The 17,432-nt window shown below is 48.1% G+C and overlaps 3 protein-coding genes across 4 annotated transcripts; 1 reads left to right on the top strand and 2 right to left on the bottom strand.

Annotated features, from left to right (window-relative positions):
- Positions 1 to 1,192: 1,192 nt before the first annotated feature.
- On the bottom strand, positions 1,193 to 6,118 carry LOC118417707. Its single transcript, XM_035823376.1, has 4 exons — positions 5,688 to 6,118; positions 5,058 to 5,196; positions 3,704 to 4,190; positions 1,193 to 2,823 (listed from the first exon to the last, which is right to left on the bottom strand). The coding sequence occupies exons 1-4, from the start codon at positions 5,976 to 5,978 to the stop codon at positions 2,625 to 2,627; spliced, it is 1,116 nt and encodes a 371-aa protein (XP_035679269.1). The 5' UTR covers positions 5,979 to 6,118; the 3' UTR covers positions 1,193 to 2,624.
- Positions 6,119 to 7,781: 1,663 nt separating this feature from the next.
- Positions 7,782 to 11,070, bottom strand: LOC118417756 (protein FAM210A-like). 2 transcript variants are annotated; one of them, XM_035823461.1, is made up of 5 exons: positions 10,816 to 11,070; positions 10,066 to 10,133; positions 9,527 to 10,002; positions 9,251 to 9,362; positions 7,782 to 8,346 (listed from the first exon to the last, which is right to left on the bottom strand). In XM_035823461.1, exons 1-5 carry the CDS (start codon positions 10,928 to 10,930, stop codon positions 8,185 to 8,187), a joined length of 933 nt encoding a protein of 310 aa, XP_035679354.1. In that variant the 5' UTR covers positions 10,931 to 11,070; the 3' UTR covers positions 7,782 to 8,184. The 2 variants fall into 2 exon arrangements, with proteins under 2 accessions (XP_035679354.1, XP_035679353.1); XM_035823460.1 differs by having other exon boundaries at positions 9,527 to 10,133.
- A 109-nt stretch (positions 11,071 to 11,179) lies between these two features.
- On the top strand, positions 11,180 to 17,204 carry LOC118417757 (mRNA cap guanine-N7 methyltransferase-like). The gene is made up of 11 exons (XM_035823462.1): positions 11,180 to 11,312; positions 12,020 to 12,094; positions 12,134 to 12,355; positions 12,746 to 12,874; positions 13,510 to 13,625; positions 13,890 to 14,071; positions 14,565 to 14,729; positions 15,821 to 15,938; positions 16,109 to 16,243; positions 16,896 to 16,929; positions 17,036 to 17,204. The coding sequence occupies exons 1-11, from the start codon at positions 11,249 to 11,251 to the stop codon at positions 17,164 to 17,166; spliced, it is 1,371 nt and encodes a 456-aa protein (XP_035679355.1). The 5' UTR covers positions 11,180 to 11,248; the 3' UTR covers positions 17,167 to 17,204.
- Positions 17,205 to 17,432: the final 228 nt, after the last annotated feature.

The following is a 17,432-nucleotide window of genomic DNA, read 5'->3' as shown; positions in this document are numbered from 1 at the left end:
AGTAACTATTTTTGGCGTGTTTAGTTAAGTTACTCTCTAATCCCTAACAAGGACTTGAAAATGTTTGGGTGACCTATTATTTAAAAAAAGGCATCGTCATAAAGGTTTGCTGTTGTTGTCATCTATCCATCATCATCAGCCATGACAAATAACAATTTACTAATAGACGTCATGAGTCTCAAGTTTGACATTGCAGCTTGAAGGCATATCGTTGGATAGTCCAAGGACCTTTGGGCAGTGTGTCCAGCAGTTAAATCCCACCTCTTGCATGGTCTTGCATGTATTTTTCAGCTACAAAACAATGTACTAAGGGTCCCAGCAGTCTTCTGAGGACAACTTCACCATAAACTTCAGAGAAAAGACACAAATCTTGCTTAAACCAAAGCAGGAACCAGTCATGACACAAACATTCTGTCATTTATTCTTTATTGCTGTTGGTGCACCAAGCTATGGCCTGGTTAACCTTTAGCCTGCTAAGGTCGCAGTTAATGGCACCAGATAATTTGGCTGTAACTAGGGCTGGGTATCGGTACAGCGTACCGGTACAAAACCGGCTTCTCTTGTTGGACCGGTCCAGAAAAACCGGACCTGAAAAAATTAGGTGGACCGGATGTTGGACCGATTAGAAAATTAACATATTATTTGATCAGTCATTCACACGTTTTGGCGCTTGCAGGTGGAAGAAAATACTAGTAACAAGAGTGAAGTAGAGTAGAGTTTATAGTCATTTCTACCGAGTTTTACAGTCAATCGTACAGGTGCAGTTAGCGTTGTAGGATTTTAAGACGCCAGTGTAAGTCTAATACTCAACTAAACAGATTTCTTTGTAGTGAAATGGACCGTTGGTATGAGTCATACTGAATCAGGTCCAGGTTCAGGTCCGGACCTGGACCTGATCCTTTGGACCTGAACCGGACCTGGACCTGAATTTTCTGTACCGGTACCCAACCCTAGCTGTAACTGTTATGTCACATTGTATTCCAAGATTAGACCAACTACAGGTTGGTTAACTGATTGATACCAAGTAACGTTACATGTACTTCATCTTTGAGGATATTGTTGGGCCAGCTGAATATTTTTTGGCCCCCAAGGATTTGGCTTGGAGACAAACAGGTAACGTCTGTACTGTACATGCCCCTCCCTTATCCATGAGTTATTCTATCAACAATAAAATATCTGAAGTTACACCTTCCATCTCCTTCCTTTCATTGGTGCGACATAAGAATGGCTGCAAACATCCTCAGAAATATATCAAGGCACCCTCAGGGTCAAGTGCATTCTGGAAATTTCTGCCAACACAAAGCCTTGGAACCTGCAAAGGTCAGGCGGATGACCTTTGACATGGCTGATGCAATCACAACAGAAGTGGGAACGTGGGAAGCAGCGGTGAGAATTACACATTAAGTAATAATGATTAACCCAGGATGTTTGCAGAATGGGGCGAGGTTGACAAAACTGCGTATGATAACAGCTACTGGAACATTCTGTAGCAGGGCAGACATACTGGGGGTCACGTTATGGGCTGTGCACCTGTTTTGACTTTATTCAGTGTGCAACATGGGCAATGACTGCTGATGTTTGACAGTGGGTGCATCTAGATAGTTGTGTAGGGTTGCATGAATAAACATCTAATTCTACAATAGTATACAGCATATTCTTGTGTCAGGATAATACTAAACAAATTGTTGTATTACTGTTTAAAGGTAGGTCAGATTCAATCTCTGTGAGGCAGTAACAGAATAAGGTTTTGTAATTAGACTTTACTGACATTCGAGTATACCTTGTGCTTTGCACTCAAAATCTTTTATGTGGACCTAATTTTCAAGGCCAGGCTCCCAGCACATTTCTAGCCCTGCATAACGTTATATATACACTGTAGACGCAGAATACAGAGATTGATGCTGTACACACTCTACCATGACTCAGCAAAACTAACCACCAGACCTCAAACATCTCCTCAGGTACATACAGGTCTGGGGCTTGTCTTCTGATACATGCGAAAATATTTCAGAAAAAAAGCTTTTCACAACTGCTGTTACATATAAAGCACATATTGATAATCAACTACATCATAGATCACTGACAAAACACAGCAGATGCTAAATCAACTGTCTAGTCATTTCCAAACTTATCCATTAAGTTTTGTAGTTAAGTACATGTATTTTAGCATGTTAAAGTATTCTGAAGTTTGGAACCCTTTTGGTTTAACTTAAAGCAGCTTTCTTCCTGTGCGACAGAAGAAAACCTCTGAAATCATAATTCTCATGTTGCTACTGAGAACAGCTAAATTTACACTGAACACTTTTCTTTCCTGTAAACATACATACATACATGTAAAGGGTTGAGGCATACATAAAAATCAGCTTCCAGTATTTGCTATCGAGCTTCATAAGTCTGATAATTCATTGCAAAAGACAAATGCTTCAGCATCACTGATTTCTCAGAAAAGTTTAAGTTTCCAACGATTACTGTTCTGCACAGGAAACGTGTAGCCACAAGTTTTACACAAGTCCCCATTCTGTACAGCACTTCTAGTTCCAATATGCACAGGGAATGTTTACAACACTGTCCCAGATTAGAGTTGATCCTAATTACAAGTCTCTGTACATCTATGATACAGCAGCTCATCTGAGCAGCCCCACGTTGCGCAGGTAACGAACTACAAAAGGCACGCAGGTGAGCGTGATGCCGATGCGGACAGGTGCGAAGACTTTGTGGACAGCGTAGGCGATGACGAAGGTGCTTGCTCCTGTCGCTATACCTGACTCTGCGATGGTCTTCCCCACCCCGATCTTGTGCAGCAAGGCGACCATGTCTATCCCACTGCAGAACACAAAGCCACAACTTACACTTAGTTACAGTGTTAGATTGCAATAGTTTGAACATATACCAAAAATGTGCAAGTTCAAACTTATATAAAACATCAATATACCTTACTGAAGGAAGAAACTTTTCCAGTGTTTACATAGATCATATATTACCATGTTTCTCCCGTCGCAACGACGGATGAGCATCTACAATACTACAATACTAACTAGTGTTATGACTGAACGAATAAATGAGTACATAATGATTGTATATTTTGTCAGGAGGCAAGAAATGGCAGAAAGGATCCTGCAGCTCAGATGGCAGTCAGGCACAGACGACCAGCAGATTCACAATTCACACACACATGGACCACTTGGTGATATTTCAGTATTGCCAACATTACAGGAGAGGTGGGAGAGACCAGTAGCAGGGTAGCTAGGGGGTAACCCAATACTATCAGGTGTGAGGCGACTGCAGGTGGGAAGGAACCATCTCTAACTGAGGGGGGAATTGGGAAGGAACCATCTCTAACTGCGGGGGAGGTGGGAAGGAACCATCTCTATCTGAGGGGGGAGGTGGGAAGGAACCATCTCGACCTGCGGGGGGAGGTGGGAAGGAACCATCTCTATCCGAGGGGGGAGGTGGGAAGGAACCATCTCTAACTGAGGGGGGAGGTGGGAAGGAACCATCTCTATCTGAGGGGGGAGGTGGGAAGGAACCATCTCGACCTGAGGGGGAGGTGGGAAGGAACCATCTCTAACTGAGGGGGGAGGTGGGAAGGAACCATCTCTATCTGAGGGGGGAGTTGGGAAGGAACCATCTCTAACTGAGGGGGGAGGTGGGAAGGAACCATCTCGACCTGCGGGGGGTTCTGAAGAAGTGGAAGTGCAGTCACCTGGACACGGCGAGGTAGAAGCCGCCCAGGGACAGCAGGGAGATCCCAACGTGAAACACGACGACCGTCCCTCCGTAGTCTCGAATAGCTCGCTGGAGCCGCTCCCGCTGGCTGGGGGGCTTCCCGGTCTGTCCAGCAGGGGCGGAGGTGCAGAGGTGCCTGTGGGGTTTCCCTGCCTGGTTATCAGGGGCGGATGTACAGAGGTGGCGAGGAAAGCTGAAGCAGTGCAGAGACAGGGTACCTGTGTCCAGCAGGGTCCCGCTGGCTGTCCTGCTCAGCACCTTCCCGCTGGCTGTCCTACTACCGGTCCTGCCCAGCACTGTCCCGCTGGCTGTCCTGCCCAGCTCTGCACAGCCTGTCGGGCTCGTGATGCTGGTCAGCTCTGCTGGAGACGTGAGAAGGTGGACAGGAGCAGGGCTGCCGCGTCGCCTGGCAACAGAGTGGAAACTGCGACGCTGGGGACTGAACGGGTCTCCACTCAACACACCTGCATCAACAGGAGACAAAAACACACCTGAATCAGTAAGGAGACACTTAATTACAAGGTGTAAAAAAACACAGCTGCATCAATAGCTGTGTGTTTAATGCTGTACTGGCTTATTTACCTGATGATGGTGTGTGTTGGTATGGACTGTGTACAGCTGTGCTCACCTGTGCTATACCCTGACAGCTGCTGTTGCTGACAGTGTTATTGTGTATAGCTGTACTCACCTGTGCTGTGCCTGTAGGCCTGCTGTACCCCCTGACAGCTGCTGTTGCTGAGTGTTTTTGTGTACAGCTGTACTCACCTGTGCTGTGCCTGTAGGCCTGCTGTACCCCCTGACAGCTGCTGTTGCTGAGTGTGTTATTGTGTACAGCTGTGCTCACCTGTGCTGTGCCTGTAGGCCTGCTGTACCCACCTGTGCTGTGCCTGTAGGCCTGCTGTACTCACCTGTGCTGTGCCTGTAGGCCTGCTGTACCCCCTGACAGCTGCTGTTGCTGACAGTGTTATTGTGTACAGCTGTACTCACCTGTGCTGTGCCTGTAGGCCTGCTGTACCCCCTGACAGCTGCTGTTGCTGAGTGTGTTATTGTGTACAGCTGTGCTCACCTGTGCTGTGCCTGTAGGCCTGCTGTACTCACCTGTGCTGTGCCTGTAGGCCTGCTGTACCCCCTGACAGCTGCTGTTGCTGAGTGTGTTATTGTGTACAGCTGTACTCACCTGTGCTGTGCCTGTAGGCTTGCTGTACCCCGACAGCTGCTGTTGCTGAGTGTGTTATTGTGTACAGCTGTACTCACCTGTGCTGTGCCTGTAGGCTTGCTGTACCCCGACAGCTGCTGTTGCTGAGTGTGTTATTGTGTACAGCTGTGCTCACCTGTGCTGTGCCTGTAGGCCTGCTGTACCCCCTGACAGCTGCTGTTGCTGACAGGAGTGAACATGTTGCTGAACTGCAGGGCGGAGTAGCTGCAGCCGTCGCCCTGCGGACCCTGGCAGCTCACGCCACACTCCAGCGGCTGGAAGGGACGAGTTACAGGGGTTAGACATCACATCAAAACACTCACACTCACAGCACACACGTATGCACGCACACACAGCACATACACACACTAACACACAGCACATGTGCATACACACACACACACACTCACAGCACATGCACACACATAGCCGCGGGCGACTGTAGGTCTATTTATCGCTATGCTCCCGTGATAAATAGACCTACAGTCGCCCGCGGCTAGCACACACACACACAGCACATGTACATGCACGCACACACACACTCACAGCACACACACACACTCACAGCACACACACACTCACAGCACATGTGCATGCACACACACACACACAGCTTCCGCCACACTCCAGCAGCTGGGAATTCTGAAGGGACGGGTCAGTCTCTGACTCTGAGGTAGGCAGACCCTGTGCACGTTCTCAAACAAAAACACACACTCACACCCGCACAGCAGACACGCCATATGTTACAGTACTCCACAGCACCTACCTGTGTGTGTACAGCCCTGGAGCCGGCCTCCTGGCCCGCCTGCACCCCCTGCACGTTCCCGCCCCCGGGCCCGGCCTGGGCCGCGTGTACCGCCGCCCGGAGCACGGCCCTGGCCTGGCGAGGCCGCACTGTGCGGTTGGGCCGCTGTAAGCCCTGGATGGTGGGCGGCAGGCCGAGGGCCGGAGCGTCCCGTGGTGGGTCCGGCTGCGGGGCGGAAGTAGACTCGGCCCGAGCCAGCCCCCGTACGGCTGCCTGAACCATCCTTCCCTCCTGCACAGCTATCCGCAGCATGGTGGCACAAATGTCGTCTGTAGCAGCTGACTTCTCGGGCAGAAAACCTCACAGTGACATGGCAGCCGGAACACAAGCCTTCACCAGCAGTAACTTTGCCTCGTCATCCTACGTAGGGATGGGGCCGTACCACTTAGACATGGTGGGACCCAAACTGCCAAAGGGTTTAAAAGGTGAATTATGAATCCAGATGATACACTTTGACGTGTTTGTTTTAGACAGAAATCTGACTCGGTTTGTAAAATGTAAATAACACGTAGAATTTAGGTGATTTTGGCAGAAACGTTTTGCCATGCGTAGGTTTCTATACACTACCCTCCCTATAGAGTAAATGGACTAGACCAGAATCACCTGACCAGGGCCCATGTGATGTTGCACGTAGCCCAGCCAGGTGAACGCCTTTAAGTTCAATGTTGCATCATACTCGAACTACAGTGTGACCCTATGGTGACCCCTATCCTCCACTAGTCATACCTGGGTCGGCCGAAAATTTCTTAAGGAACGGAACGCAGGACAAATAAAGTTGCAACTAGGGCCCTGATTTTCCAACCTCCTTGCACTGGGCAAGACTGAAATAACAGTTCAGTTAACTGAAATAACAGTAGAGGGAAAATTCTCACGGACTTCTGAACGGATTAATGAATGGATTAATGATGAGATTAATGACTGAAGTTCCTTTCCTTCCTTATTGACCCACACATTTGGAGGTTTGCCAATCATCACACTCCAGCCCAAAACTGAACGTCCAGAGCATCCTTTTTATATTCCCCATGACTGCTGGGGTAAGGTTTGGTATTTCACTAACTATAAAATACATTGCAGATTACACATGTATTATAGATGCAGTCAAAAAGCTGGTAGAGTTGCATACATCTGGAGTCATAAAAAAACTCAGTCTGTATGGAGACTGATTAGCCTGTGGTTCTGCACTGGGCATCTACATATTATAAGCCATCTGCTGTCCTAGTTGAAGTACACAACTCTTTCATACATACAAACAATAATGTGTAGCACGATTCAATGTCAAAATTGTGCTACCTCCACAATTCACTACCCCTGGTACTTTTATTACCAGTAATTACTTCTTGCTTTAACAAATTCAATACACTTCCCCTGTAGCTGTTTCCACAATGTAACTCCTAACAATGTTCTTTCACAATACACTACCTCCGTGCTAATTCTGGCATCAGTTCACAGTTTCATACCACACCTAGACTCCGCTGTCAAAAGTTTGGACGGTTGCACTGTAACAAGCTGGGCTGACCTGTGTTTAGCAATGAGCATTAATATGGAATAAACAACGTTTCAACACGAGGTGGGACATCCTTCATTTTCTTTGTTCTGTTGGATCACAGCAAGGAGGTCTCTATACAACCTCTTTGATCACAGTAATAAAATAAAAATGAACAGCTAAAATGAATGAATTCTAGGTCTGCTCAGACCCTGATGTTCTCAGGTCTATCTTCTCTAACTACAGTATACTGTATCATCATGTTTGACAAGGCTTCCCAGGAGCTGTTTATGCATATGTAAGTACATCCATGCTCCTGACAACCCTGTCAGCCTCCACAAGTCATCATGTTTCTGCATACAGGACTAGGGTGCTTGGGACCATTTCATTTAGGCTTTCTATCATGATAATCATACATTGTATTGCTTTACTACAATGCACACCTCTGTTGTAACTTGGTAGGCCTGATATAATCATTACCAGAGTTAAAGTAAAAACAGTTTAGACTGTGTCCTGCCTTTGTCTTCCAAGGCATCCAACTCCTCCTAAATGTAGACACAGTTGGAAACGGCTGCAATAATGAGTTCATTTATTCTTCAGCTGGCCTCTTTAAGTAAAATCAGTTCTGCATGACTCCTTTGACTTCCGAGGCAAGCGGACCACTTCGACAGATTTTGACAACAGTTGAGCATGGCTGGCACCCCAGCAGCACGACTGGCACCCCAGCAGCACGGCTGGCACCCCAGCAGCGAGGCTGGCACCCCAGCAGCGCGGCTGGCACCCCAGCAGCACGACTGGCACCCCAGCAGCGCGGCTGGCACCCCAGCAGCGCGGCTGGCACCCCAGCAGCGCGGCTGGCACCCCAGCAGCGCGGCTGGCACCCCAGCAGCGCGGCTGGCACCCCAGCAGCACGGCTGGCACCCCAGCAGCACGGCTGGCACCCCAGCAGCACGACTGGCACCCCAGCAGCAGAATCTATTTACTCTTCATCTGGCCGCGTTTCTCCTGGATGAAGCCCTTCATCTTCTCCATGTGTTTGGAGGGAGGAGGTTTGTGCATGACGCCTTTCTTGCGCAGGTAGCGTATCGTGAAAGTCGTACCGCCCAGAGTCACCGTGTACCGGGCAGGAGTCGCAATCTGCGGGGGAAAGGAGAACATTGATACTGACTACAGGGGACTCTTCCTATAAAATCTACTTTCCTGTTGGTACTGACTACAACTTACAAAGGAACTCTTGCTACACAATCTACTTTCCTTCATTTAAGCACAAATACAATCAGAGTTCTTCTTCTTTTCAGCATTTTTCTCTTGTAATGCCTTGACCTTGTGTAAGCCATAGTAACCGACAAATTTGGGTTCAGAACATAAAATGCAATTCTCATTAATTGTATCTGTACATGGTTATTGGTAACAGTTTTGTAATACCCACAAGTCTCGTACCTTTTGGCCTTGAACGGTAACTGTACATAAGTAACTGTTGTATTCTGTCTCCATACCTTGTAAAAAGCATAAGTAACTGTTGTATACTGTCTCCATACCTTGTAAAAGCATAAGTTACTGTTGTATACTGTCTCCATACCTTGTAAAAAGCATAAGTTACTGTTGTATACTGTCTCCATACCTTGTAAAAAGCATAAGTTACTGTTGTATACTGTCTCCATACCTTGTAAAAAGCATAAGTTACTGTTGTATACTGTCTCCATACCTTGTAAAAAGCATAAGTTACTGTTGTATACTGTCTCCATACCTTGTAAAAAGCATAAGTAACTGTTGTATACTGTCTCCATACCTTGTAAAAAGCATAAGTTACTGTTGTATACTGTCTCCATACCTTGTAAAAAGCATAAGTTACTGTTGTATACTGTCTCCATACCTTGTAAAAAGCATAAGTAACTGTTGTATACTGTCTCCATACCTTGTAAAAAGCATAAGTTACTGTTGTATACTGTCTCCATACCTTGTAAAAAGCATAAGTTACTGTTGTATACTGTCTCCATACCTTGTAAAAAGCATAAGTTACTGTTGTATACTGTCTCCATACCTTGTAAAAAGCATACGCCACCATCAGGTCTGAAGCTCCGGACTTCTTCATGGTTTCCACCCAGGAGTGCGGCAGCCCGATCTTCTCCAGGAGAGGCACCGGATCTACACCACTAGGGGGTAAAAAACAGGACAGAATCAACATAACTACAGGATGGAGACAGGGCAGAATTAGTACAGCTACAGGGCAAAATTAGAACCCCTACAGGACAGTTAGAGGTGGTTTGGTTTGGTCTGGTTTGATACCAGTTTGGGGCGGTTGGAGAGCCCAGCTTACCTGATAGCCATGTAGTAGAAGGTTCCGAACCAGACCAGCGATGTGGCGACGTGCACGGGAATCAGCACATGTCCGTAATCCTTCACCATCATCTTAAACCTCTGGAACAACGTCAGGTTCCGGTACCTCTCCACCAAATCCTCCTCATCCTCCTCAGCTTCCCTCTGGTCCTCCTGATCTGCCTGTGGTTTCTCCCCACCCCTCTGATCAGGCTGTGGTTTCTCCCCACCCCTCTGATCTGCCTGCTGTTTCTCCCCACCCCTCTGAGCGCCATGGGCAGAACTGTGGAAGGTGCAGCAGTGGGTACAGGAGCCCCCTCCATATGGGGGGTAGAGTTCAGTACTGAATGTGTGAGAAGTTAGGATGTGACATCCAGCTGTGGGGACCAGTGTCCCACGGGACATCGTGGGTTGGTGGGTGTGTTGCTGCTGCACCCAGGTTCTCGGGTGGGACACCATGGTACTTGAACAGGAAACCATGGATCTTGGGCGGGACACCATGGTACTCGGACAGGAAACCACGGTACTTGGGCCAGACACCATGGTACTTGGGCGGGACACCATGTCCCATATTCCCTCCTGCCAGCCATGGATTCTCCTCAGGACACCTGCAACACACAAGGGAACAACATCAGGCACTCAACTTTTCTTGTTTGTACTGCATACCCGGTAAACTGCCTCACAGCATTACACACCAGGTTTGTAGTAAACAACTACAAGCTGCATATCTTGACAGATTTTGTTTGATATAGATCCACTTTGAAAGTTTGATACCATTTTTCAATAAGTGTGGTAGGATTTTTATTGCACACAAGGTGTGGCTTGTCAGAAAATTAGGCCCCCCACTTCATTTCCTATTCGAGAGACTTCACTAGCCGAAGCTAGGTACTCATTCCCATCTGAGTGAAGTGAGGAAAGTTGTGCAGAGATAAAGTTTAATAAAGTGCCTTTCCCATGGCCACAGCATCAATGTTATGACAGTATTTGAACCCAGGACCTTATTACACCACATGACCCAACTCCACTCAGTATGTACACTGCCCACTGCAGCAGGGAACAACACTTCTCTTTCCTGGTCTTCAAGCAGATGTTAGGCTCGGCCGTAGCAAAAAACGTCAGTCTTTTACTTATATTTTATCAGGGTTTCAATCTGTCCGTTTGACAAATTGTGGACAAAAAGAAAACCCAAGAAAAAGGCGGATAAGCGCCCGATAAAAACGGCTAGCAGCCGTCCCACCCCGGAGCCAACCCTCTGCTCGGAGAGACCCGCTCGCGCCTTGCCCGCCTGACCTTGTGCCTGTCCGTGCGCCGTTCGGCTGTTGGCGCCGCCCGTTTCCGTCTGTAGTGTCACCGTCAGGAGGCTGGACAGCAGCCTGCGGCCGTACCGCGGTCCCCGAGCCGACATCTGTCCCGCTTGGAGCCACCGAACGGTCCGGAAAACCTACAAATCCTTCCGACAGAACCCGTCCTTCCCACCCACCATCAGAACGTGCTGCAGTCTTACGCACTCTCAACAATAATGACCTCGGACTGGTCCATTATACTGTAGGGGGTCAACAGAGTAGTTAAGGCATTATATCATTCTCGTTTTGGTCTCACAATCTTGTATAAGGGAGCTGTATATACTAAAGATAGTAACAACAATCAATACGGAGTACCTAAGATATAAGCGGTGAGTAATGAAAATAGATTATATTGGTATGTAAAAACCAATTTCCCTCTTATGAAATGTAATGTCTCATCCGGAAGTACTTTCTATCACAACAAAATGGCGGAAAATACGGAAGGTTTGTTGCAATCAAATTTGTTTCTTGCAGCATATCGGGTGTCTGTGTGCTCTTGTGAGCGATAATTTCCGGGAGGGTAGCATGGGGGTAAGACTAGAGTATTCTAGGTTTGTAAAGTTATTCAGCGGTCACCCTGCTCTGCTGACTGAGTGCTACAGGCTATGGGACATACCTGCCGTGGAAAGCTCACCGCACCATAGATAGAATGCTTGCTTCCTAGATTGCAAAAATGTTCTGGGAATGAGTTGGAACCTTGGTTGGATTGTTACATTGTACTGATGCAGTTTCTGTTGTTGTTGTTGATGATGATGTCCTTGTTTAACGTCTATAATTCCGCTAGACATGATCATTTGGTACTTCTCATTTCATTTTGTTTCATGGTTGTTGGAATTTCTCTGGTGCTTCTCATCTTCATCTTCATCTTGAGTGCCCTCAATCTTTCTCCTCTGGTACTTTGTGCATTCGTGTTTCTGGAAACCAGAAACCCAAATAAGTAAATGCTCCAAGGGCTATCCGACGTTTGCCTATGCAGGTCTACGTGTTATAACTTGTAATTTCTCCATAACACTTGACAATAGATTTAGGATAACAGATATCATGTGGTGTATAGCACATAATTAAGACCTTTTCTAATAAAGTCTCAAAGTCTCTCAAGACCTTTTTGACTATCATTACTTATAAGAAAGCATTTATGTGCCCAACATCAGGTCCAGCAGAAGTGACAGGAAACCTGGGGAAGGAGGAGGATGCTGGTCCAGCAGGAGGAGGAGGAGCAGGAGGAGGTGCAGGAGGAGGAGGAGGAGCAGGAGGAGGAGGAGGAGGAGGAGAGAACCTGAAGAGAAAAGCGGAGGATGCTGGAGTCCTCCCTCAGGAGCCGGACCCAACCAAGCGGCTGCGGCAGGAGGGGGGAGCAGGGTCCCAGCTGACCCCGCAGGTGGCGCAGCACTACAACCGGCTGGAGGAGAAGGGGCTGGCGCACCGCAACCAGTCCCGCATCTTCCACCTCCGCAACTTCAACAACTGGATCAAGAGCATGCTCATTGGTAGGTTTCCTCTCCCAGCATGCTCTCCTTACCCAGTATGCTCATTGGTAGGTCTCCTTTCCCAGCATGCTCTCCTTACCCAGCATGCTCATTGGTAGGTTTCCTTTCCCAGCATGCTCATTGGTAGGTTTCCTTTCCCAGCATGCTCATTGGTAGGTTTCCTTTCCCAGCATGCTCATTGGTAGGTTTCCTTTCCCAGCATGCTCTCCTTACCCAGCATGTTTGTTGATTATTGATTGATTAACAGCTGACATGTTAAGAAGACTTCGAGCGGACTGTGTGTGTTGATTATTGATTGATTGACAGCTGACACGTTGAGAAGACTGCGAGCGGACAGCCCCGGCGGCAGACTGTGTGTGTTGGTTATTGATTATTGGTTATTGATTATAGCTGACACGTTAAGAAGACTGCGAGCGGACAGTCCCGGCGGCAGACTGTGTGTGTTGGACCTCGGGGTGGGGAAGGGCGGCGACCTGCTCAAGTGGAAGAAGGGAGGCATTGATCACCTGGTGTGTGCAGGTAAATATCACTCACCTGGTGTGTGCAGGTAAATATCACCTGGTGTGTGCAGGTAAATATCCATCACCTGGTGTGTGCAGGTAAATATCCATTACCTGGTGTGTGCAGGTAAATATCAATCACCTGGTGTGTGCAGGTAAATATCCATTACCTGGTGTGTGCAGGTAAATATCGATGACCTGGTGTGTGCAGGTAAATATTACTCACCTGGTGTGTGCAGGTAAATATTGCTGTCAATTATGCTGCTGCCATGGCAACAACAGTTCCAGCTCTATGACTTTTCACTGTCAGCTGACATTTATTAAGATTTACCCTGATTGGCCAGCTCATGGATATCAGTACCAATGCCATGTGGGGGCTGACCGGGGGACAGCTGCTAGTACTACATGTAGTAGCAATGATGTCGTTTAAAACATAGTGTTGAGCTTACAGACGTTTGTTTATTGTTGTCAGACCTTGCGGAGACGTGTTGACTTACAGAAGTTTGTTTGTATGTTTGTTTGTTTGTTTGTTGTCAGACCTGGCAGAGACGTGTTGACTTACATAAGTTTGTTTGTTTGTTTGTTGGTTGGTGTCAGACCTGGCGGATACGTGTTGACTTACATAAGTTTGTTTGTTTTGTTTGTTGTTGTCAGACCTGGCAGAGACGTCTGTTCAGCAGTGTGAGGAGCGGTACCGCAGCATGGCGGGGCGGGAGGGGCGTGGGCCCCGGGTCTTCAGCGCCGAGTTTATCGCTGCCGACTGCGCAAAGGTACGTCAGAGTTCATCGCTGCCGACTGTGCAAAGGTACGTCAGAGTTCATCGCTGCCAACTGCGCAAAGGTACGTCAGAGTTTATCACTGCTGACTGCAAAGGTACGTCAGAGTGGCGGGACTGCAGCAAAAGTACTAAACAAGACCCAGTGGTAGTGTAGAGTAGTGCACAGCTTTTCCCAGTTGCCTGTGCTCACTGTACATTTGCATCACATCCAGCTAGTTTATTCTAGATTGTCTCAAATATGACCTTTGACCTATAGGAGGACCTGAGCAGGAGGTACCGCGATCCTGACACGACCTTTGACCTTGTGAGCTGCCAGTTCGTGCTGCACTATTCGTTTGAGAGCCACGCCCAGGCCGACAGGATGCTGAGGAACGCTGGTGAGAGACTCCGGCCGGGAGGCTACTTCATCGGGACAACGCCCGACGGCTACGAGCTGGTGTGAGTAAACAACAAACAAACAAACAAACACAGCTACGAGTTGGTGTGAGTAAACAACAAACATGGCTACAAGCTGGTGTGAGTAAACAACAAACAAACAAACAAACACAGCTATGAGCTGGTGTGAGTAAACAACAAACAGACATGGCTACAAGCTGGTGTGAGTAAACAACAAACAAACACAGCTATGATCTGGTGTGAGTAAACAACAAACAAACAAACACAGCTATGATCTGGTGTGAGTAAACAACAAAAAAACAACAGAGCCACGAGCCAGAGTGAGTAACACAGTAAACAAACAAACAAAAACAAACACAGAGCCCATCACACTTGCCAAAAACAGTAGGGGTTCATCCCGGTGTGAGTAGATCAAATAAATCAGTCCAAATATGCATCTTGTACTGTTCAGTATAAACCTAGTGTGTTTCTGCAATACAAAGTTCCTACCTAGTGAAGACAAATAAAGAAACCGCGCCCTTCCTGTATTCCTCAGGAGGAGACTGCAGGCAGCCGAGGGTCTGTCATTCGGGAATTCGATCTACAGCATCACCTTCCAGCAGAAAGAAGACTTCCCGCTGTTCGGCTGTCAGTATGACTTCCATCTGGAGGGCGTGGTCGACTGTCCGGAGTTCCTGGTCTACTTTCCGCTGCTGGAAAAGTAAGGAGGGCGGAGCAGAGTCTGATGACCTGTTAGTGTTAGCCAGAGGGAGGTCTGATGACCTGATAACCAGAGGGAGGTGTGATGAGTGTGTAACCAGAGGGAGGTGTGATGAGTGTGTAACCAGAGGGAGGTGTGATGAGTGTGTAACCAGAGGGAGGTGTGATGAGTGTGCAACCAGAGGGAGGTGTGATGAGTGTGTAACCAGAGGGAGGTGTGATGATTGAGTGTGTAACCAGAGGGAGGTGTGATGAGTGTGTAACCAGAGGGAGGTGTGATGAGTGAGTGTGTAACCAGAGGGAGGTGTGATGAGTGTGTAACCAGAGGGAGGTGTGATGAGTGTGTAACCAGAGGGAGGTGTGATGAGTGTGTAACCAGAGGGAGGTGTGATGAGTGTGTAACCAGAGGGAGGTGTGATGAGTGTGTAACCAAAGGGAGGTGTGATGAGTGTGTAACCAGAGGGAGGTGTGATGAGTGAGTGTGTAACCAGAGGGAGGTGTGATGAGTGTGTAACCAGAGGGAGGTGTGATGAGTGTGTAACCAGAGGGAGGTGTGATGAGTGTGTAACCAGAGGGAGGTGTGATGAGTGTGTAACCTGTGTGGTATGAGTAGGGGTGTGAGATGATCAATGCTGAGGCAGTACACCTAGTATGTGTTGTACAGGGTGTCTGAGAGGTATGGCTTGAGGCTGTGTACAGAGTTGTCCTATGTTGTACATGAGGCTGTGTACAGAGTTGTTCTGTGTTGTACATGGGGCTGTGCACAGAGTTGTTCTGTGTTGTACATGAGGCTATGTACAGAGTTGTTCTGTGTTGTACATGAGGCTATGTACAGAGTTGTTCTGTGTTGTACATGAGGTTGTGTACAGAGTTGTTGTGTGTTGTACAGGATGGCTGTGTACAGAGTTGTTGTGTGTTGTACAGAGTTGTGTGTTGTACAGAGTTGTGTGTTGTACAGAGTTGTGTGTTGTACAGAGTTGTTCTGTGTTGTACAGAGTTGTTCTGTGTTGTACAGAGTTGTTCTGTGTTGTACAGAGTTGTGTGTTGTACAGAGTTGTTGTGTGTTGTACAGAGTTGTTCTGTGTTGTACAGGATGGCTGAGAGGTACGGCTTGAGGCTGGTGTACAGACAGACGTTTGCAGAGTTTTTCCAGCAGCAGGTGACGCAAGGGGAGGGCAGAGGCCTGCTGGAGAGGATGAAAGCTCTCGAGGTTCGCTCACTTCTTACTTCCTACATCATCAACATGACAATAATGTTGTATAAACTAGTACAACAGTACTTGCCTGGTAGAAGCATAGGCTAGTACAATATGATTGTGTTCTCTCTACAGATGTACCCATGTGTATCTTGTCTATGTTTGTTTGTTTGTTGTCTCTGCAGACATACCCGCCCCATGAGGGACAGGAGCTGGCCAGCAGTGACCCGGAGGATTACGCTCACGCCCGGGCCAGACTGGAGGAGCTGAGGAGCAAGGGGGAGGGGGGCGACAGGGGGACACCGGAGCACCCCAGGGTGGTGAGTAGGGGGCGACAGGGGACACCGGAGTACCCCAGGGTGGTGAGTAAGGGGGGTGGGGGGGGGGGGGGACACAGGAGCACCCCAGGGTGGTAAGGGGAGGGGGGCGACAGGGGACACCGGAGCACCCCAGGATGGTGAGTAGGGGGAGGGGGTGACACAGGAACACCCTAGGGTGGTGAGTAAGGGGAGGGGGCGACAGTGGGACACCGAAGCATGCCAGGGTGGTGGGTAATGTCTGAGGGGTGGTGAAAAGTGAAGGGTCCAACCTGTGTATCCCTGGTACCAGATTGAACTAGAGACCCGATATTGTAAAGATCATCCCAAATTTCTTATGTTGTTCTTAGACCGACAATGTAAAAGGGGAAAACAGGGATGTAATCCTGCGGTAGGGTTGGTGGAGAAGACAGAACAAAACTTTTGCCAAGGTTTCAAGTTCATGGTTAACAGGTCACCCCAAAAACCGGGGACATAAAACCACTGCAAACATTTCCCCTTTTACAGTAGTCTATGATTGATATGTAGTATGACAGTTACAGAAGTGTTGTAAGTATACACTTTTACAGTAGTCTATGAATAATATGTTGGCATGTACAATTCTGTGTTGACTTATGACCTGCCGTGATAACCTCTGAACTCCTGTTTCCCACAGGGAACCCTCTCGTTGGCTGAGTGGGAGGCTACAAGTAAGTCTGCCTCCAGCTGATTCTGTCTGACACATTTCCCATTCTGCTCACTTTCAAAAGGATCAGAGGAAATCTGATACTAAAGTATTATCTCTTTCCCCCACAGGCCTGTATCTTGTGTACTGTTTCCAGAAGGTCGAGGAGAATAAGGACAATTCTACATCCAACCAGCCACAGCCGCCTGAAACCAGCCAGAACCAGTCACAGCCGCCTGAAACCAGCCAGACCAGCCAGTGACTCTCAGTACTAGGAACCATCCACAGCCGACTGACACCAGCCAAAACCAGTCACAGCCGTCTGTAACCAGCCAAAACCAGCCACAGCCGTCTGTAGCCAGCCAAAACCAGCCACAGTCGGCTGAAACCAGTCAGAACCAGCCACGGCCGGCTGAAACCAGCCACAGCCAGCTGAAACCAGCCAGGCTAGCCAGTGACTCTCAGTACTATAGGAACCAGCTCTGGGTTAGGGAGCTAGTTAGGGGGAAATGTGGGGCAGGGAAGGAA

Source organism: Branchiostoma floridae, chromosome 6 (assembly GCF_000003815.2).
Source record: "Branchiostoma floridae strain S238N-H82 chromosome 6, Bfl_VNyyK, whole genome shotgun sequence".
Classification (NCBI taxonomy): Eukaryota; Metazoa; Chordata; class Leptocardii; order Amphioxiformes; family Branchiostomatidae; genus Branchiostoma; species Branchiostoma floridae.
This window is presented reverse-complemented; position numbering and strand designations above follow the sequence as displayed.

Bases quoted from the DNA above. Each gene is read 5' to 3' on its own strand.
- LOC118417707 (XM_035823376.1), bottom strand. From the start codon at position 5,978: ATGCTGCGGATAGCTGTGCAGGAGGGAAGGATGGTTCAGGCAGCCGTA. The intron at 4,191-5,057 runs GTGAGCACAGCT...CTGTTGATGCAG, and splicing joins GGCCTACAGGCACAGCACAG to GTGTGTTGAGTGGAGACCCG. The intron at 2,824-3,703 runs GTGACTGCACTT...TGTGTTCTGCAG, and splicing joins TTCTACCTCGCCGTGTCCAG to TGGGATAGACATGGTCGCCT.
- LOC118417756 (XM_035823460.1), bottom strand. From the start codon at position 10,930: ATGTCGGCTCGGGGACCGCGGTACGGCCGCAGGCTGCTGTCCAGCCTC. The intron at 9,363-9,526 runs GTAAGCTGGGCT...TTTACCCCCTAG, and splicing joins TTCTACTACATGGCTATCAG to TGGTGTAGATCCGGTGCCTC. The intron at 8,347-9,250 runs GTATGGAGACAG...TTTCCCCCGCAG, and splicing joins TGGCGTATGCTTTTTACAAG to ATTGCGACTCCTGCCCGGTA.
- LOC118417757 (XM_035823462.1), top strand. From the start codon at position 11,249: ATGAAATGTAATGTCTCATCCGGAAGTACTTTCTATCACAACAAAATG. The intron at 11,313-12,019 runs GTTTGTTGCAAT...GCCCAACATCAG, and splicing joins AATGGCGGAAAATACGGAAG to GTCCAGCAGAAGTGACAGGA. The intron at 16,244-16,895 runs GTGAGTAGGGGG...TGTTTCCCACAG, and splicing joins CACCGGAGCACCCCAGGGTG to GGAACCCTCTCGTTGGCTGA.